At 46.7% G+C, this 18,826-nt stretch overlaps 7 protein-coding genes across 7 annotated transcripts; 4 read left to right on the top strand and 3 right to left on the bottom strand.

Annotated features, from left to right (window-relative positions):
• Positions 1 to 19: 19 nt before the first annotated feature.
• Positions 20 to 1,861, bottom strand: F5891DRAFT_1126038 (pyridoxal phosphate-dependent transferase; the record flags this gene model as incomplete). Its single annotated transcript, XM_041364037.1, is given in 8 exon segments — positions 20 to 121; positions 167 to 396; positions 416 to 687; positions 740 to 884; positions 936 to 1,033; positions 1,084 to 1,234; positions 1,291 to 1,641; positions 1,696 to 1,861. The coding sequence occupies 8 exon segments, from the start codon at positions 1,859 to 1,861 to the stop codon at positions 20 to 22; spliced, it is 1,515 nt and encodes a 504-aa protein (XP_041230787.1).
• A 1,578-nt stretch (positions 1,862 to 3,439) lies between these two features.
• F5891DRAFT_678253 (uncharacterized protein) lies at positions 3,440 to 4,444 on the top strand. Its single transcript, XM_041372760.1, has 3 exons — positions 3,440 to 3,807; positions 3,865 to 4,016; positions 4,070 to 4,444. Exons 1-3 carry the CDS (start codon positions 3,522 to 3,524, stop codon positions 4,283 to 4,285), a joined length of 654 nt encoding a protein of 217 aa, XP_041230788.1. The 5' UTR covers positions 3,440 to 3,521; the 3' UTR covers positions 4,286 to 4,444.
• A 506-nt stretch (positions 4,445 to 4,950) lies between these two features.
• Positions 4,951 to 6,035, bottom strand: F5891DRAFT_1275096 (uncharacterized protein). The gene is made up of 3 exons (XM_041370194.1): positions 5,660 to 6,035; positions 5,503 to 5,610; positions 4,951 to 5,435 (listed from the first exon to the last, which is right to left on the bottom strand). The coding sequence occupies exons 1-3, from the start codon at positions 5,998 to 6,000 to the stop codon at positions 5,159 to 5,161; spliced, it is 726 nt and encodes a 241-aa protein (XP_041230789.1). The 5' UTR covers positions 6,001 to 6,035; the 3' UTR covers positions 4,951 to 5,158.
• Positions 6,036 to 7,202: 1,167 nt separating this feature from the next.
• F5891DRAFT_1183157 (uncharacterized protein) lies at positions 7,203 to 8,620 on the top strand (the record flags this gene model as incomplete). Its single annotated transcript, XM_041366251.1, has 13 exons — positions 7,203 to 7,271; positions 7,322 to 7,331; positions 7,385 to 7,404; positions 7,458 to 7,490; positions 7,549 to 7,645; positions 7,702 to 7,736; positions 7,788 to 7,818; positions 7,874 to 7,906; positions 7,960 to 8,036; positions 8,084 to 8,138; positions 8,201 to 8,296; positions 8,347 to 8,463; positions 8,517 to 8,620. The coding sequence occupies 13 exons, from the start codon at positions 7,203 to 7,205 to the stop codon at positions 8,618 to 8,620; spliced, it is 777 nt and encodes a 258-aa protein (XP_041230790.1).
• Positions 8,621 to 10,602: 1,982 nt separating this feature from the next.
• On the top strand, positions 10,603 to 12,080 carry F5891DRAFT_678317 (uncharacterized protein). Its single transcript, XM_041372761.1, has 11 exons — positions 10,603 to 10,688; positions 10,742 to 10,838; positions 10,890 to 10,918; positions 10,971 to 11,001; positions 11,057 to 11,089; positions 11,143 to 11,219; positions 11,275 to 11,329; positions 11,381 to 11,476; positions 11,532 to 11,648; positions 11,715 to 11,755; positions 11,812 to 12,080. The coding sequence occupies exons 2-11, from the start codon at positions 10,832 to 10,834 to the stop codon at positions 11,974 to 11,976; spliced, it is 651 nt and encodes a 216-aa protein (XP_041230791.1). The 5' UTR covers positions 10,603 to 10,688; positions 10,742 to 10,831; the 3' UTR covers positions 11,977 to 12,080.
• On the bottom strand, positions 12,073 to 13,106 carry F5891DRAFT_1008096 (Ctf8-domain-containing protein). Its single transcript, XM_041360519.1, has 2 exons — positions 12,831 to 13,106; positions 12,073 to 12,776 (listed from the first exon to the last, which is right to left on the bottom strand). Exons 1-2 carry the CDS (start codon positions 13,014 to 13,016, stop codon positions 12,519 to 12,521), a joined length of 444 nt encoding a protein of 147 aa, XP_041230792.1. The 5' UTR covers positions 13,017 to 13,106; the 3' UTR covers positions 12,073 to 12,518.
• A 1,685-nt stretch (positions 13,107 to 14,791) lies between these two features.
• On the top strand, positions 14,792 to 17,160 carry F5891DRAFT_1183159 (uncharacterized protein; the record flags this gene model as incomplete). Its single annotated transcript, XM_041366252.1, has 12 exons — positions 14,792 to 14,843; positions 14,900 to 15,323; positions 15,375 to 15,426; positions 15,480 to 15,651; positions 16,505 to 16,594; positions 16,650 to 16,669; positions 16,725 to 16,739; positions 16,786 to 16,824; positions 16,883 to 16,915; positions 16,970 to 16,983; positions 17,039 to 17,067; positions 17,126 to 17,160. The coding sequence occupies 12 exons, from the start codon at positions 14,792 to 14,794 to the stop codon at positions 17,158 to 17,160; spliced, it is 975 nt and encodes a 324-aa protein (XP_041230793.1).
• Between the last annotated feature and the right edge of the window lie 1,666 nt (positions 17,161 to 18,826).

Consider the following 18,826-nt stretch of genomic DNA (forward strand, 5'->3'; position numbering starts at 1 on the left):
ACTGCGGATGCTCTTCCTGCTATTCTTGAAAGAATTCTCGTAAACCCTTGCCAAGGCGTATCATGCCCTTTTCGATGATATCCTCCGTACCAGCGAACGTTGCGCGTAGAAACCTGGTGCGCTGTCGCGGAGTCAATCAAAGTACTGCTGAATCCAGGACACTCACATCGCTCAACGGCACATGCCCATCGCTTTCCACCCACAGAGCATTTTCTGGGATAGCGAACGTAGAAGCTGGCATGAACACGACGCCATGAATACTCATCAACCTCTCAATAAGCTCCTTTAGGAGGCATTCCGTATTAGTCCGCGCAACAACAGGCGAGCCACCAGAACACCGCTCGCGAACGAACCGAGGATGTTTCTCGAAAAATACTTCTATCCACACGAACATCCCTGCTTCAGGTCGGTTTACGCTTCGCATAACCGGTGGGTTCTACTTCGCGCTGGAAAACGTCTAGGAGGAAATCAAGGCGGTTCTGGTAGTCCAGGCATAGGCTTCTCAGCCACCGACAGAAGCCATCGATTTTCCAGCCGTGTTCGCTAAGCATCTCGGTGACGAACATCTGTCCGAAGGCGTGCGGCGGCTGGGTCGATGAATCGGTATATTCTCCCAGTTTCAGGTGGAAAAGCTTGTTGCTTGTTATCCAACCCAATCGCATTCCGGGGGCAAGCACTTTGCTGAACCTGCAGACAATGATCAAAAAAGTGATTAAGCTCAGTTACTAGGCGTGCTGACGTGTCGAGACGAAGCACACGGCCGTCGACATCCATTGACAGGAACGTAGGTATCAAAGTGCTTCTGAAATTCTCGATAAATTCATCAGGATCTGCTGACGCGCAGTTCGTTTGAGGGACATTGTATCGCAGGAAATAGTATGGATCTGCGAGAAGAATGTCAGACGAGGTGCGATGACACCGCTGAGTCGACATACCGTCTTCTACGATAATTAAGTCCCATATTTGCGCGATGGCATAGATCTTCTTGCGACGATCCACGCTCAATGTTGATCCAGTCGGATTCTGGCCAACCCTGATGATACATTATGTGGTGTGCATTCAGACTGAAGTCTAGAAGCTTACGGAACGAGATAGAGAAGGCGAGGTCGTCGTCCTAATTTTGCCTCATCCCATCTGATGAGAACTTTTTCTAGCTCCTCAGGAATGATACCACCAGAATCCATCTTGATACCAACCCACTTGACGCCGTATGGGAGAGGACAGTTTGTGATACCTACAGGACAACGGGATTAGTTCAGAACAAATATGGAATAGTATACTCTCACTGACCGGGATAAGAAAACTCGTCGGTCAAGAAATGATCTCCCTTCTGGCCGAAGATACGAAAGACCTTTGTGAGACCATCAGAGTTCCCGAATGTCAACATGACATGATGGTTCGGCGGAGCGAATATCAAGTTTGTGAAATTGGTGAGTGCATCTTTGCACGGTACCAGACCAGCAGCGCGGGAATACTGGAAGGCATTACGAATGGGTAGTGCGCACTCTTGATCTCTGTAAGAATGGAAGATCTGCGTTCGCCCAGAGTTGTTCCATGAGGTGACTGGATCAGATGGGTCCTGTATAGATGGTACTTCGTACATGATTTGCTGGAAAGGATAGAGGGAATGATGAGGATCGCCTAGAAGGCATCTGTTTGACTACAATTCGCCACTGTGCATGACAGTGAGATTACCGTTTGCCATAGTGATGAGATCAGTGACTGGGCACTCGCTGATCACTCGCATGATATCTTTTAGTGGGTTGGCAACTCGAATCCTAGCCTCATCCGATAGGTGATGTGAAAGGTCGATGACACGGTTGTTACTGGTAGCATTGTTGTCGATCTGTGGTGTCTCCATCGAACGGAATTGAGAGAAGGGAGAGAGAAGGATATTAATTCCGGAGCCGATGATGTAGGGACCGAGGCCGAAGTAAAGATAGTTGTAGTGCTAAGACTGCTAGGTTGGTTGGCCCACGTCTTCTTTGCTGAATTGGTCTATGCTTGCATTGCTTGAAGGCCAAATATAGGTGCCGCCCAGTTGAAACTGTTTGTTACCATCAAACTCGAAACCACCGCGGCCCCGAGTACGATGAGACGGTTCTGCTGTCGAAGAGTGAAATTCTAATGCCGCTGTGCTGTGTCGGTATGGACGAAGACGGTCCGGTAGCGAATACTGCGAGCCTTGTGTGCAGTATTTGCTGGTGGAGCTTGAGCTGACGAAGTTCAGTAGAGCGGAGATAAGAATAACGGTTTGAAATTGATGGCAATTTGCAATCCCCTACAATCCACGCAGTCACGTCTTGTTGGATAAGAGCTACCCTCATCTTCCCCAACCACGCTTCTAGCAAACACGTACTCGATTCGCCGTCTGCCTGCAGGTCTTGAGGCTCGTCCGACTTGTCTACGCGGTCACCTGAGCTGCTAGGACTAGAGCGACGGATAGTCCAAGTTGCGGCACCAGGCGGGCAGCTGGCTATGTGAAGGGCCGGTTTCGAGGTTACCTGCACGTGGTTCATCTGCACCTGTTCCGCGGCACAGGTTGGGATAACCTAGTTCTAGATCCGGCAGCAACTGACGGCATTCGACTTCAAATACTCGTCCCTGCGAGGGGTCGTGTGTCATGTCTACTGCGGATCCTGCAGCGGACATGTACAGGGTCGCAGTTTACAGGGATAAGCTAAGTGATTGAGAAGCAAGTTCCAAATTTAGAAGATTCTAAATGAATCATAATGAGCTGATTTGAAATATCTGGGCGTTATGAAAACCCCTTACACAGTTAGAATGACGCTCCAAGTGAATAACAATGAGGCAAAGATAAGATAAGCAATACGTACACTTCTCAACAAACGTTGCTTGCTCAGCGCTTCGAGTTAGCAGAGTCGATTCTTGGGGTGAAACACAGAAAATCTCCCCACACAAGTGACAGATGCTGACAATACATGTGTGAACCATTGGTTGAACCGCAATTCTATTTCCAAGGACGTGATACCAGTATGGAAAGACTTTGCGCCATCTACAACATTCCCAATTCTGCAATTTAGCTCCGGATTATCGGTTCAAGCTATCATTCAATTTGCATTGCACAGACCGCAATTACAATTTCTATAAAACAGTTGATTCAAGCTGAGCTCACCGGTGCGTATTGATCGCTGTCCGAATCGAGTCCTGACAAGTACATGTCTCATTCTGAGTCTGCAGCTCCGTTTTCGATCATATCCCCGCATTATCTACTTACCCCACATTTATTCACCTCATTGCCGTGATTCATTACCATCTCCCTACCCTTGCACTTGCATTCACCACTATAACACTCATTCAAGAAAGGAGTTCGCAGCGAAAAGGAGAAATGATCGGTTCGATCGATGAACTAGCAAAATTGTAAAGCGGTGACCACGTGGGATGACACACTCGGGGTTTGCCATCGCCAATTATAAAGGTCGTCTGACTGATCTGAGAAATGTAAAACTCTTGCTCTCCTTTCTTCTACTCACTCCGTCCCTTATACCACAAAAATCAACATGAATCGAGATAATCATGCAAAGGACGACTCCGTGAAGCACTCTCAACCAATTCCGATGGCTACTCACCACTGGAGGCACCGCTCCATGTCCGTTTCCTCGGAATCATCAACTTTACCTGGTTCACCTCCCCAGCTACAGACTCCATTGAGTCTAAATTCTCCCCATGTTCCGGTTGCCTCCCCATCCAGTTCTCCCATCCTTTCGTTTCTGTCTCAGTCTCCAACCTCAAAATCCCCATCTTCGGTTCCTTACCGCAGCTTTGGTGGTCAACCTTCGTTTGATGGTCCGTTCCTTAGTCGTTTGCCCTCTCCCCCTCACTAACTCATACCCATCCCCACAGAAGACGCCCTCGACGAACTTCCAGCTTCTGTTCATCCCCGTTGGGCTGGTACATCTGGGCGGTTTGCGCCCGCTCCACCTGCCCCTGAAGCCCAGACCGACCGTGGAGCTGGGTTGTTAAGGCGTCTATCACTCGGAAGCGCACTTGCAAAGGTATATATTTAAAAAGTAGATGTGATGCGCCATTCATCTTCTTCTTTCTTCAGCCTCCGAACTTGGATAATACGAGCAATCGAAGTCCCACTATGCCTGCTACTCCACCTAACTCCGCAGTCTCCCCTGCAACAACAACTTTACCCTCATTTCCTGTTCGCAAGGCAAGGCGCTCGGCAACGGTGAGCATTGACCCTGGACGCCGGCATCGCGCCCCTTCTCCCATGGGCGAGAGGATCCTCAAGGGTCATTTCGACGGCTTCAATTAGCAGGCATCATGCCCACCGTCTCTTCATCTTTTCACATACCCCTTGGGCTCTCGTGCGAACGCTTTTCTCAAACTGTACCACCAATAATGGCCTTGATCGGAGTTTCAACAAGTCCTCGGTTATGTCAACAACTAGCTGCCGCTTCACCAACCCTAATGCGCTCTTCTTATATCTATCGGTTGGCTCATATCACTCTGTTCAAACTCACTCCCAACTTGTATCGCCACTGTCGCTTGCCACATTTGCATTGCATTAAGGCGTCCCATTTGGTGAGCACCGCAGTTCTAGGTAGCGAGCTCAGCAGTTGATTCACACGGTTAGATCACCATATACACCAACACTTTTGCGTCTCGACTCTGTTCTTTACTGCACCACTTGTAATTCGTATCGCCTCTATATTTGCTTAGTGCAGCTTCGTTTTCTACTGTACATGTACTACCACAACGATCAAAATTCATAGGCCCACACTGGGCTATATTTGAGCACTGGCTCAATGTTTTCGCTCCGCGGTAGCTTGGCATCATGAGGATCAACGCTGCACTGCTTTGAATTTCATTGAAGAAAGTAGTGGAACTTTCTAGCCAAGAGGCTCTCACGAAATGCGCCTCAAGTAAAAATAACTCGAGTTATGAAATAAAGGTGTTTTATTGTCACTGCAATAAGAACGCATCTCTATATGTGCCTACAGGTATCGCAAAAGCGTCCATACTGCGAACCCACGAAAGATGACGTGGCAATAACGCTTACTGAGCAAAAGGCATCTCCGGCCAGACAGAAGACCACTCGGGAGATAGAGCTTGATATAGATCTTTGAAGAAATCATCTATATCGTCGAAACTCTGCGCCGGCTCCTCCCCAGAAAAATATATCGGATCAGGTGTTGAATTGGCGCGCGGTGGGCGTGTCCAAAGGCGACGATTCGCGAGATGAGTCATCACTAGCACTCCCCAACGAAGGACAAGAGGAAAGAGGGGACGGGATCCATTCAACATCGCAGTCCGAGTCATACTGAGGACTCCAACCAGTGGGAGAAGGCGCGCTCCGACTAGAAGACGCATTCGAAATCGTACTAGCCTGCGCTGCAGACATAGCATCCTCGATAGACCAAATGGTCATCGGATTCGGGAGCATAACGCTCGGATAAGTCGCCCTAGGCGCCACAATAGACGGGGCAGACTGGCAGATGCACTTGGTCGAGGGCGGTATTCAGAACCAACGTCGTAAGGTTTCCGGCTTCGCCGCTCTTTAGTGGTTTTGATAGGAGTCCACTGGCACACCTTGCCTCTTTTCTTACAGCCCGTACACACCGGCTGATCCCCCGAACACTATCCCAAAACGTCAGACAAAGCAGAATGAATGAAAAGAAACGCTCACTTTGTTTTTCTGCGCCTGCAGTAATCGCAGGCATGAGCTACCCGAGGATGGGAAACTTTTGTGCGAATGGCAGCGGTGAAATCGTTTTGGACGTCTGACTCCGCAATGGGAGGAGAGTCGACATGCATCCAATATGCACCAGGCGCAGATGAGGATTGGAGCCCCAGAATTGTGAGCCAGTCATCTTCAGGTATTAAATCCAGCGCAGCAAGGTCGGCGGCTTTCTGATCATATAGGGGTTGCTCCATAGGGGCTAATGATATCTGCTCGGCAGAGTAGGAGGATAGTCCAGGGAAGCCAGCTCCACTGTTCAAGGTGTGAAAGATGGGGAAGGTGGACATGATTAAAGACAATAATTAATTTGAGGAGAGTGATGAGGTGTAAGATGAAGAAGAAGGGAAGAGACGTCGTTGGCAAATGCGATGCTTTCGCTTAGCTTACTTAATCACATATTATTGCTGATTACGTCATGGCTGTTTTACGAAAATTCTCAACTGCTATTACTAATCAACCCAATTCGCTGAAGCGCTTAGCGCTCTACCGCGACGATACATTTGCCGAGTTATCCATTGCGCGCTTTGTGAGATTTATACGAAGCTTGTCATTGGATGCCATTCCCGAAGTTCTTGTCAGGTACTATGTGGCTGTATCACTGTCACAAGCAGGCGTTGCAGTGATTCTTTGGTTCATGACTTTAAGCTGACGCCCATGTTCAACACAGGACTGCATGACTGCGGGTCGGGATACCTTACCTCTCCTTTTTCTTTGACAGATACAGGCGAACTTTGAACCGGTTGCCCGATGGACCATGGTAAAGGTCTCTCAGACCAAGATGATCACCTTCAGCCACTTTCACGATGCTCGTAGTATGACTATCAAGCGAGGAGAATGTGGAATGATCATTGATGTGCGAGCAACTTTCGTGAGTCTTCAACCATACCGGATCTGGTCGACCATGTCACAAAAATGCAATCGACTTCTGCCCCAGTATGCGAAACTAGGACCAGCTACAGAAATATGCGCCTTTATCAGCTCAAATGTCTAAAGTTATGCTATGCCTCGCCTACGATCATTGGTTTCATCCAATGCGCATCAATAAAATGGATGGTCGGCGGACTGCAGATATATCCGCCGTAGCGCCGTACGCTGCTCCGGACTGGTCTTAGCCGGAGGGATGACCCTTTCGGACAGGTGCTTGGTACCTCACAGAAGCAGGCTTTCCGTTGTGAAAACCAGGGCCCGGAATCTATCAAAGTATTTGCCAATTGAACGTCGAATTTTGATAGGCTGATCATATAGTGGAACGTGTCCAGGTCCAACGTTCCCCGCATGACGTGCCATTTATGCATTGCATAGGCGCTCTTGAGACACTGGTATGCACCGGAAGCGCACCGACTTGCTTGAGTTATATTCAGTTGCTTCAACGCGAGTAATATTGCATCCCTTAATTCTTAACTCTCCTATATTCAGTTGCTTCAGCGCGAGTAATATTCCATTCATTAATTCTTAACTCTCCTATCTACGACTACTAGTGATAATTGCGATGAGCTCACTCTCAGACTACTCCTCACTCGAATTAACCGAGTTGAGAATTATGTTATTACGCCTGAATGTAAGTACTTCCAGTACGAGTTAGTGATGGTGGCTCATCGACTCGGCCAGTACGCTAATGGTAACCGTCTCTATGCACACTTGATATGGACCGCAACTGATCGTCCAAATTAGTGGCCATAGCATGTGTCTTGGTGAATACTAGCGCTCTATTTTTGTTGGGTATTAAACAACTTCTTTGATATAGGTGTACGACTACTTGATCACGATCTCGAGCGAGGTACGTTACTAGGAGTTCGTATGTCAATCGACTGTCTGAGCATTCGTTTCAACCCCAGGTCACTTATCTGTTCCATGGACGATGGTGCATGATTAAATTCCTCTACTTGATCTGTCGTTATCTCCCGTTTGTCTTCGTGACTTTGGGGATGATCAGTACGTCGAATATGCAATCTCTTCGCTGTCTAATTAGTAAACTTTGGGTTTCCTAGTGTGGGTACAACCCGCTTCATCACAGACCGTATCTGTGAGTTCAGCATACTTCTTGCTACTTCCGAGACTGATTTTCTGGGGTCAGCTGTGCCAGATATTTTATACTCTGAACACTTGTCAGTATTTGTGGCAGATCGTTCATTTGAGACATTAACACCTACGCGCTCCTAGACATCGGTGGTGTAATATTGGTCTGCGCGGAATGTATGGTTTGAACACGTTCCATGTTTGCAAATCTCATTCACGCTCTTTTCCAGGTATATTCGTAGCACGTACATGTGTACTTTGGGGAAACAAACGATCGATTGTCCTATTTTTTACGATCAGTACAGCAGTATGTGGCTAAATCTTGTGCTTTTGTATTCAACTCAATTCTCTTAGCTCTATATCATATTGGGTATCGTGATCATGAACATGCATACGTCGTCAACGATAAGTAAGTACCCCATCCACCTGCTCTCGTTGACGTTCAACTGATCATTGATTATATACATCTAGTGATGATGTTACCGATACCCTCTGTAAGCTGCTTTGATTTCGGGGGGAATGACGTCATCGTCGCGGCATATAGTCTCCTTATTCTTGCAGAATTGCGTGAGCTTTCATCCTGTCAATCTTGAAAAGCATATTTTGACGCCGTACAGAAATCGTGTTATTTTCCCTATACAAAGCCACCAAAAGTTTGAAAAAGTGGGGTGGCGAGAACCGATTGCTCGAGATTCTCATCGAGCACAACATATTCTACTTTGCTTGTGGATTGTGTGAGGAATGATTTGTTTAGAACATGAAGATTGGTTACTGAGAAATCTTTTAGGTTCTTCTGCTCTTGTCATCTTAACGACGGCCCTAATGCAGGTGAGAGCTTCCTCTTTACTGGAAATCTGTGTTGACGTGACATCCCAAGGCATCGTATGGTAATTGGATGGCTAGGTACGTTTTGTCCATCAGCTTTAGCTAACCGAGCTCAGGCATTCTCTAGTGCTCAAGTCGTGTTCCACGCGCTTCTAGTAACAAAGATGAATCTCAAACTATGGGAATCAGACCGACATTCTGACCTTCCATGATGTTCGCTGTAGAATCTGGATTAGTGCGATGAACAAATAATAGCATACCCCTGCGCGCGTGTCTGTTCATCGTCAAGACGTCACTCTGGCCCTGGCATGTCATTCTATGACTGTCATGGTACATGGCATGTCGAACCTCTACTACACGATACGGCATAGGGAAAGATAGGCAATAGAGCGATTCCGATTGGCCGACTACACTGTAAATGGGTCGAGACTCATAGACCGGCTCTTACGCTCCCTTCTAAACAGAATGTCTAAGGAATCAAGTTAGAGAACGGAAGGCCTACACTGCTTGCGTGCAAGTATGTAGTCTCGGTGTTGCCCCCAGTCGTATCGAGTGATATACCCCTGAGACACCAAGTAAAAGGATGGGACAGCGCCAAGAGTCTCGTCGGTATGTTTTATGTAAAGCGACTCAGGTGTTTTGCTAGTATGCCATCATTTGAACCCAGGCTGCAGTATGAGCCGACAGGGTCCCATAATTTTGAGTGATGTGTGACCTGTTACCACTCCGAAAAAGATTGACTCTATATCTTTCGTTATTGAGTAAAGGTCCCAAGAAGGAGCGGGATTGGTGTCTTGATGCAAAGAGATGACGATGTTCACAGGCACCACTAGGGTTGCACAGAAAATGACATGCGCAAAGAATGCGAACATGACGAGTAGGACAACGAAGACATGGGACAAAATACCTTCAAGTTTCTTCCGGCTCGGACACGTTGGCGCCGGGGTCCGACCTGCTGCAGCCTAGCATGTCGTCACTGTCGGTTGATTTCTGGCGCATCAAGACCGGGCAGCACGTCCGCATCAGATCCCCATCGCGCTCGTCGCCTCTCCTCTTCTCATCAACCCTCCGTGTCAGTTACCACTATTTGACACGTCCTCCACGTTCTTTCCTCAGTAATTTCTACTGCATCCTAAATCTCTTCTTCTCCCAGCTTGCAGCTCTACCTCGTGCGTACATGTTATTGTCCTTGGAAGTCATAATTTTATCTTCCACCCTCATCTCATAACAAATCAAGGACACGAGAATTTAACTTCGTTCAAATATGTAAAGGACAAAACACTGTCGAGGAGGGAGATAGGGACACGAGGATGAACCTAAAAAGTGATATGTGGGGAAGCCCATTTGTCCTGAAAGCTCAAGCGAAAACAAGGGACGCGCTCGACCGTAAGCGTCGATGCGGCGACTTCAATCGATGTCACTGTAGCCGTCGGTGCTGATGTCCGTTGGGTGTAGGAAGCGAAAGCGCATGGAGGGGTTGAGGACAGAATTTAGAGCAGCTAGCTCCGTGATGGCCCGGGACGTTTAAAGGAGTGACGCAAACGTGGCAGAGCAGCGTAGAATAGGTACGTGCGAGGGTGGTGAAACTTCAACTTAAAAATGACCAAGAAATATGCTTACCGAACGGTGGTTGAGGTCTTTGGCACATGTAATTCAGTGATACGTTCAGGGATTTGTGTTTCCCAAGGCGATCTACTTCCGAATGGTAACAGGGGTACTATGCACTCTAATTTACTTTAAGCTTAAAGACCGTGGCTGCACCCGAGGTTCATACATAAGTGCCAGAGTCATGAGAAGACTCTGAATCCCCACTTCCGCACTGTAAACAGCCGTGCACGGCAATGAATCCCCCTGACGACTCAGACGTGCTTCAGCTCGGACGGGTGCTTTGGAGCCTCAATGTGAGTAATTCTTTGTTCAGCTCCAGCTGCTTATGATGTCTCAAGTATGCCAATGGTCTGCACCCTAGTTCAAGTTGTGTGGCCTACGACTGATATAATCTCGTCTCCGACATCCTTAATCTAGTGGCTGTAACTTCGCTCTGGGTAAATTCACATGAATCACTCTTACTTACAGATATTAGTGATCTTTGTCACTGCAGGCATATGACTACTTCCTCACCTTGGCCGACGAGGTACTTTCGTTCTACCTGTCCAAATCAATACTGAGAGACATAATCGATTACAGGTTGCATTTTTGACTCAGTCACGATGGAAACGGGCGAAGCTGCTTTACATTGGCTGCCGATACCTTACCTGCGGTTACTTGTCATCGGTGATGCTTGGCAAGCACAGTCCTCGATGACATTGATTATCTTTGCTTATGATACTTGCAGTGGCATTGCAACCCAGGATGTCGATTGAGGTGAGTATTTTAAAGGTCCTCAAGTCACACCTCAACTCAGGTATCACGATAGACGTGTCACAGGTTGTACTATATAAACACATGTGCGATCTTACATATCGTTCAAGTGAAGTCGTCTCTGATAGGGATTTTTCATAGATACAGGATGTACGATCATGGCGTGTGCCGAGGGTTTGTTCTTTCATATCCTCATATCTGCAGATTCACTGACAAAGACCTGCAAGGTATCTTCTTGACTCGCGCTTGTGCAATTTGGGAACTTAGGAAGCGCGTAACGGCTATGCTCGTGATCAGCGGATTGGTCAGTCGCAAGCTTTACTGGGTTCACTCCATGTCGGTTGAATTGCAGCCGTCAGCTATACCTTCTTGCTACTCACGTGGTGCTCTCAATCAGCCGATCTGCACCTAAGAGTGTGTTTGTTTGGAATTTCAAAGGTGACTTGCGCTGAAACGTTGTTGCAGTTACTAAGTCTCCCATCCCTGTCACGAGTTGCTTTGAGACTGGTGATGGCAGCACCCTCATAATCGTCTACGTTATATTGGCTACGATGGAGATACGTGAGTACAGCTTCACAATCTCATTCATTTCCTATAGTAATTGGGGATCCTCCAGAAATATGGATATTTATGCTATACAAGGCCATAGCAAGCTACTGGCGAGAGGGGACCCACAATCGCCTGTTGGGACAACTGGTTCTCCACAATACGATTTACATGACCTGCGGACTCAGTGAGTTGCCTTCACATTGACAGATTTTCAAGTATATGTGCAAATTTTCTGAATCATGATATAAAGTCTCCTCACTCGCAGTCATATTAACGACAGCACTTTTCAAGGTCAGTGGTGCGAAAGATGGATAGAGCCGTGTGTATTGACAAGTAAAACTTCACAGGAATATTATGGTTTCATGATTGTGAAGTTTGTACGCATCTGGCAAGTTACTATTCATGCCTTTCTTGTGACAAGGATGTCTCGCGGACTCTGGAAAGTAGACCAGCAGCGTGCTTCATTAGAATCCTTACATACATTTTCACCTGAAGCAGTAACTCAGGTGTGAAATTCTGTCTTTCACTCCTTTCTCTTCATCCTTTTCGAGCAATGAACTGGTATGTTTCTCACCCGTCACGACATGTTGGAGGCATGTCGTGGTATCCGTCGAAACAGCGGCTGCTCCTTAAGAGACCCGAATTGCATATTGGCTGTGCCTGACCTATAAGTATCTAAGAGTATGAACGTCATTCAAAGAGGATGCACCAGGGTAGTTTCTTGAAGCTGAGCCTGTCACGGCACAATGCTTTATAGTAAGACATTCTTGGTTCATTATCCCATCGTATATGTCACCCTGTCGTTGCCACCGGATATAATGCTATTCCCCCCGAGGGTCAAGTCAAACATCGTGTATAGAAAATAGGTCGTGACCTCAGTCGCAGGTTTGTTCGCTCTGTTGGCGATAGACTGGTGATCGTGGAAGCTGCTCTGGCCCGGGTAGCTTCGCTGAGTGATGATTCCTGTACATTGATTGGAGTATGCCAACCCTATGCCAACCACACTTCATCGCGGTCGCACGACGAAAATCGTATCAGAAATTGTACATCCAATTCAAACCCTGCTTCTACCGTCCAAGTTCAGGATCGGCATGGGTCGTTTGGAGAATACAATCTTTTTTTTCACCACGGCGACAATGCCCCAGCTAACGCCAGGGTTCCAAGTGTTTTCCACCGATCTAGAGCCATCTCCGTCGCTAGGATAGCCATGTCTCTTGGAGCTTTCCTTGCGATGCATCACGCCCAACGGCTTAGGTAAGGTTACGACCTTGCCCTCAAGTAGATGATGCCCGATTGTCAGCGTGGGTTTACTCTTACAAGTCTGTTAGATACTGCCAGATCAGTGACTATAGATAACTTTACTCACAGCGTCGTTGAGGTTCAATTTGCCAATGAACTGCCCGTCTCTAGTGGTGTCTTCATCGCACTCGATATCGAGCGTGCCTTGTAGTTCTATGAGAATAAGTTCGTCGTGACCGAGCTTGGCGACGCATGACGGAAGTTTCGGATTAAAGACGTTGGACAGCGAAACAGATACATCAATCACTGGCATGGTTGATATACAATGCGAGTATGCAGTCGAACCAACTGACAATACCAGTCAACGCGTCCAGGACCCTAGAAACTGTGTGGCTGAGTTGATCTGGATTCTGATGGGGTATTTTCGTCACGGACTGGTGCTGTGTCATCATGAACGGTTCTCACGAGTTCTTTCTTAGGTACACGCAAACATCTCCAGCTCGATTCCAGTGATTCGCTGGGCAGACTCGACAGCGACACGAGCTCACTCTATCGAGCTTAGAAGGAAGATGGACCGATGATTGTTCTTTCGTGTTATCATAGTCGGGAATTGCGACCACGCGCCGGCGTATCATGATCACTCCGGGTATTGCGCCTCGAAAATATCACCTACTAATATGATACTTGACAGGCTATAGTATCATGTCGCTCCAGCTGATAACGGTGGCCCGCTATTGCAGAAAATCATTGGCCAATATTAATGGCCATCATGTTCGTTATGACGCTCCAAAGCGAACTTCAATAAATTGCGATACAACATCAGTGCGCGATAGTACTCCCGATGACTCGCGTCAATCGAGAGAAAAGCTGCACAGAATGCACACTGCACTTCACGCCACCCGCCAGTGAGTTCTTTATTTCATCGTTCTATATGAGAATTGGTCCAGGCCTGTGTCAGATCAATGTCAGTGGTTACAAAATTTCACTCGTAAAATTCTATATCAATACAAACGCGGCAAGATTATCTCGAGAACGAATACATCAGGTGTGGGTGACACTCAAGCTGTGTATAGTATCCACAACCCCAAATCCTCCATTCCATCAAGGACTTCTACTTGAGGTCGGAATACAGCCTTTCCATCAGCCAGCAACGATACCCAGTCCTGTCATGCTGACTTTGGCGATACAAGCGCTGGACAGTGGAGATGGTATATCTAACGTGAACGCCATAGTTATATGACCGCAAGATTCCCAGCTCACTGATACACGTTCCTCAAATATGACCATAGTTTCCAATGATCCTAGCTTGTGGCCCACAATCTATCTCATTCGTATTCTCAGTTATTTTTTAAGTTCGCGCTTATCTCATTGTCGGTGATGTCACGATCTAATGTTTCGCAGTTTCTGCCTTTGCTGCGGTGGTATACGATTATGGTGAGCGATATGGTAAGTATTCGAGAAATCGCTGAAATCCTAATGTATTTCCAGTCTTGACGCTTGGAAAAGAGGTAAGTGGATATCATTACTGAAGCAAACATCTTGCTCAGAGGGATGTTATAGATCGAATTGATTTGGGTGAGCAGAGTCCCATATCCAAAGAACAGCAGATAATTCAGAACAGAAGCAACGTTGGTCCTTGATGACTGTCTTATACCTTAGTGCACGTAACTTGTGTTATGAGCGCAGTTGAGAAGTTGTGCTGACTCGAAAAATACCCTAGATACGTTATGTTGGACTACTGAATGCTGTGTACGTGTGCAAGGCTGACAAAGTGGTGCCGTGCTGATGACCCATTTCTCGCAATCAGGGTATTTATCCTGAGTATGTCTCATATACACTGGGTTGCTTTCTTCAAGTTCTGACCGTCGACGCACTCAGGCGCACCGTCAGTCTCGGTCTCAGATGTGGTGAGTATTCTGTATCCATGCCTCGTATTCTCCTCTGATTAACTGCACTTCCTGTGTAGGGGTGAGTGAGATCCTCTACGAGCATGTTGGTTGACCTTGGCTCAATATAATGACCCAAAAGATGTAATTTTTTTGTTTGATCATTTGAGGAGATTAGTAATGGGGTGTTTCAGGCAATATCATGTTGTCCGCAACAAACTGGATGATTGTGATCGCAGCTGCCATGTTGGACGGTGAGTCCGCGACTGCGATCCTCAGCGATATTGACTTGATTGAAACACTATGCTAGCCATCATGGTTGCTCGTTTATATGCCATGTATCATGGATCTAGAAAGATGCTTATCTTTCTTGTCGTAATCTTCCTGGCTGTGAATATTTCCTGTGGAGTGATGGCGGCGATAATATTGAAGCATACTTTTGGGGGTAAGATTTACTTATTGGACTGGAAGATGGGGCTCATTGGACAAATACCAGAGGAGGCGATACTTTCTGGCACCTATGCATGCAGTTATGACGTCGAGGGAAATTACCAACTTCTCTCAGTAGTAACTTGGATCATCACAGCTGCATGGGAGGTCCTTGCACTGTGTCTCGCACTCTGGATTACTGCAAAACAACTCCGTGACTTGCGACGACTTGAAACATCGATAGGATCAACCATCGGAGACTGTCTCACAATGCTGATCAAATCCCACTTGCTTTACTTTGCAGGGTGAGCTCATAAGTTCAAAGCGCCTATCTGCTGCTGCTGAGCACGTGCTAGCTTTCTTGCTGTTGCTTGCCTCGAGCTTGGCCGTAACTCTTCACAAATCTCGGTTCGCCAATCTGTCACTGACATTGCATGTGATCCTGCTCATCATTTCTGTAGGACTTGACTACCATGGAAACCCAGATATATGAAGGCTTTCTTCAATTTTTCTTGAACGTGCAGATGTTTGTGTTGGGACCACGCCTCATTCTTAGCGTCCGAGAATATAACGCTAAGCTCGTGAACGACTCCGACACAAGCACGCACATGACTTCGGTTGCCTTTCAGGAACGTACATACGTGTCAACTAGTAGTACCGTGTAGACCAACCAGCATAGTATTACGCATGCGCCTCGAAAATATCACATACTCGTATGATACTTGACAGGCTATAATATCATGCCACTACAGCTGATAACAGTGGCCCACTATTGCAGAAAATCATTGGCCAATATTAATGGCCATCATGTTCGTTATGACGCTCCAAAGCGAACTTCGATAAATTGTGATACAGCATCAAGTGCGCGATAGAGTACCACCGATGACTCTCGCGTCGATCGAGAGATAAGCTGCCCAGCATGCACGCTGCGCTTCACGCCACCTGCCAGCCTGAGTGAGTTCTTTGTTTCATTGTTTTTATATGAGAAGAAAATAATGAACAGCAGTGCCCATCGATCATCATTCTGCACTAGAGTCTTGTCGAGAATTATGATTGATGGACTTCATATTAATTATGTCCAGACTTTGTCCAGACCTGTGTCAGATCAATGCCAGTGGTAATTACAAGATTTCACTCGTAAAAGTCTATTAATACAAGCGCAGCAAGATTATATCTCGAGAATGAATATTATTAGGTGTGGGTGACACTCAGGCTGGGCATAGTATCAACAACCCTTGATTCCATCAAGGACTTCTACTTGAGGTCGGAATACAGCCTTTCCATCAGCCAGCAACGATACCCAGTCCTGTCATACTGACTTTGACGATACAAGCGGAGATGGTATATCTAACGTGAACGCCATAGTTATATGACCGCAAAGCTCCCAGCCCACTGATACACATTCCTCAAATATGACCATAGTTTCCAATGATCCTAGCTGGTGGCCGACAATCAATTTCATTCGTATTCTCAGTTATTTTCTAAGTTCGTGCTTATCTCGTCGTCGGTGGTGCCACGATCCAAATCGAACTATGTTTCGCAGTTTCTACCTTTGCTGCGGTGGTATACGATTATGGTGAGCGATATGGTGAGGATTCGAGAAATCGCTAAAATCCTTAATATATTTCCAGTCCTGACGCTTGGAAAAGAGGTAAGTGGATATTGGCATTACTGGAGCAAACATTTTGCTAAGAGTGATGTTATAGATCGAATTGATTTGGGTGAGCAGAGTCCCATATCCAAAGAACAGCAGATAATTCAGAACAGAAGCAACGTTGGTCCTTGATGACTATCTTATACCTTAGTGTACGTGGCTCATGTCATGAGCGCAGTTGAAAAGTTGTGCTGACTCGAAATACCCTAGATACGTTATGTTGGACTACTGAATGCCGTGTACGTGTGCAAGGCTGACAAAGTGGTGCTGTGTTAATAACCCATTTTTCGCAATCAGGATATTTATCCTGAGTATGTCTCATATACACTGTTGCTTTCTTCAAGTTCTGACCGTCGACGCATACAGGCACATCATCAGTCTCGGTCTCAGATGTGGTGAGTATTCTGTATCCATGCCTCGTATTCCCATCTGATTAACTGCAATCCTGTGTAGGCGTGAGTGAGATCCTCTATGAGCATGTTGGTTGATCTTGGCTCAACATAATGACCACAACAGATGTGATTTTTTTGCGATGTTTGATCATATGAGGGGATTAATAATGGGTGTTTCAGGCAATATCATGTTGTCCGCAAGAAGCTGGATAACTGTGATCGTAGCTGCTATGCTGGACGGTGAGTCCGCGACTGCGATCCTCAGTGATATTGACTTGATTGAAACACTATGCTAGCCATCATGATTGCTCGTTTATATGCCATGTATCATGGATCTAGAAAGATGCTTACTTTTCTCGTCGTAATCTTCCTGGCTGTGAATATTTCCTGCGGAGTGATGGTGGCGATGATATTAAAGCATGTTGTCGGGGGTGAGATTTACCTATTGGACCGGAAGATGGGGCTCATTGGACAAATACCAGAGGAGGCGATACTTTCTGGCACCCATATATGCAGTTATGACTTCGAGGGAAATTACCAACTTCTCTCAATAATAACTTGGGCCATCACAGCTGCATGGGAGGTCCTTGCACTGTGTCTTGCACTCTGGATTACTGCAAAACGATTCCGTGACTTGCGACGACTTGGAACATCGATAGGATCAACCATCGGAGACTGTCTCACAATGTTGATCAAATCCTACTTGCTTTACTTTGCAGGGTGAGCCCATAATCAATGCGCCTATCTGCTGCTGCTGTGCTGAGCACGTGCTAGCTTTCTTACTGTTGCTTGCCTCGAGCTTGGCCGTAACTCTTCACAAATCTCGGTTCGCCAATCTATCACTGACATTGCATGTGACCCTGCTCATCATTTCTGTAGCACTCGACTACCACGGAAACTCTGATATATGAAGGCTTTCTTCAAATGTTCTTGAACGTGCAGATGTTTGTACTGGGACCACGAATCATTATTAGCGTCCGAGAATATAACGCTAAGCTCGTGAACGAATCCGACACAAGCACGCACATGGCTTCGATTGCCTTCCAGGAACGTACATACGTGCCCACTAGTAGTACCGTGTAGACCAGCATAGGATTACGTATCACTTCAGCTCAGTGCACGTATGTAGTAGGAAATAACTAGTGCTTTGTGTCACATAAATTGCAGTCATGCATCGAACTCGTGTGCAGGTGGCTGTGGCTATTAGTATGAAGATGAGAGAGTTCGAAAGCGAGTGTGGCAAACTCATGCAGTACTATGCACAGACCTTGTGTCTTCTTGAAGGATTGAAGGATTCCCCTACTGATGACCTGCGCGCCTTCGCTGACTAGTCCCTGAGATTAAGGACCTAGCGTCACAAATTCAGCCGAATAATGAGATAATGATCACACTGGACTCTGCTGCATTGGCCCAAAGTTCTGGCCTCTGGAGATGATGGGGTGCAAGTTGGAGTCAGTATATGGTGACTTCAATATTGAACCAAGAGGAGTTACTCACGCATTGGCATGGGAAGTGAGATCAGGTTGGCTGAGGGTAACTCCGTGAAGGACAATGAGCGTGTGTGCAAACGAAGGTGCGCGTTGTGCAAGCGTGAGAATGACGTGCGGAACAGGGTTGCGCAGTGGGTATTGAGTTGAACAGCGAACAAAAGTTTACGCTGAAAGGAAGATTACGTCTGCATGGGGAAGAGCTAGAAGAAACAGCCCTTCTATTGTCTGACTGGGAAAGTCGGGCCTGCTTGTGCACAATTGGTCAAATAGAA

Source organism: Suillus fuscotomentosus (genome assembly GCF_016647785.1).
Source record: "Suillus fuscotomentosus strain FC203 chromosome Unknown F5891scaffold_7, whole genome shotgun sequence".
In the NCBI taxonomy this organism is placed as follows: domain Eukaryota; kingdom Fungi; phylum Basidiomycota; class Agaricomycetes; order Boletales; family Suillaceae; genus Suillus; species Suillus fuscotomentosus.

Bases quoted from the DNA above. Each gene is read 5' to 3' on its own strand.
- F5891DRAFT_678253 (XM_041372760.1), top strand. From the start codon at position 3,522: ATGAATCGAGATAATCATGCAAAGGACGACTCCGTGAAGCACTCTCAA. The intron at 3,808-3,864 runs GTCCGTTCCTTA...CCATCCCCACAG, and splicing joins TGGTCAACCTTCGTTTGATG to AAGACGCCCTCGACGAACTT. The intron at 4,017-4,069 runs GTATATATTTAA...TTCTTTCTTCAG, and splicing joins TCGGAAGCGCACTTGCAAAG to CCTCCGAACTTGGATAATAC.
- F5891DRAFT_1275096 (XM_041370194.1), bottom strand. From the start codon at position 6,000: ATGTCCACCTTCCCCATCTTTCACACCTTGAACAGTGGAGCTGGCTTC. The intron at 5,611-5,659 runs GTGAGCGTTTCT...GTTTTGGGATAG, and splicing joins TGCAGGCGCAGAAAAACAAA to TGTTCGGGGGATCAGCCGGT. The intron at 5,436-5,502 runs GTTGGTTCTGAA...TGTGGCGCCTAG, and splicing joins GAAGCCGGAAACCTTACGAC to GGCGACTTATCCGAGCGTTA.
- F5891DRAFT_1008096 (XM_041360519.1), bottom strand. From the start codon at position 13,016: ATGCCAGTGATTGATGTATCTGTTTCGCTGTCCAACGTCTTTAATCCG. The intron at 12,777-12,830 runs GTGAGTAAAGTT...CAGACTTGTAAG, and splicing joins AATTGAACCTCAACGACGCT to AGTAAACCCACGCTGACAAT.
- F5891DRAFT_678317 (XM_041372761.1), top strand. The intron at 10,919-10,970 runs GTGAGTATTTTA...GTATCACGATAG, and splicing joins AACCCAGGATGTCGATTGAG to ACGTGTCACAGGTTGTACTA. The intron at 11,756-11,811 runs GTCAGTGGTGCG...AAAACTTCACAG, and splicing joins TAACGACAGCACTTTTCAAG to GAATATTATGGTTTCATGAT.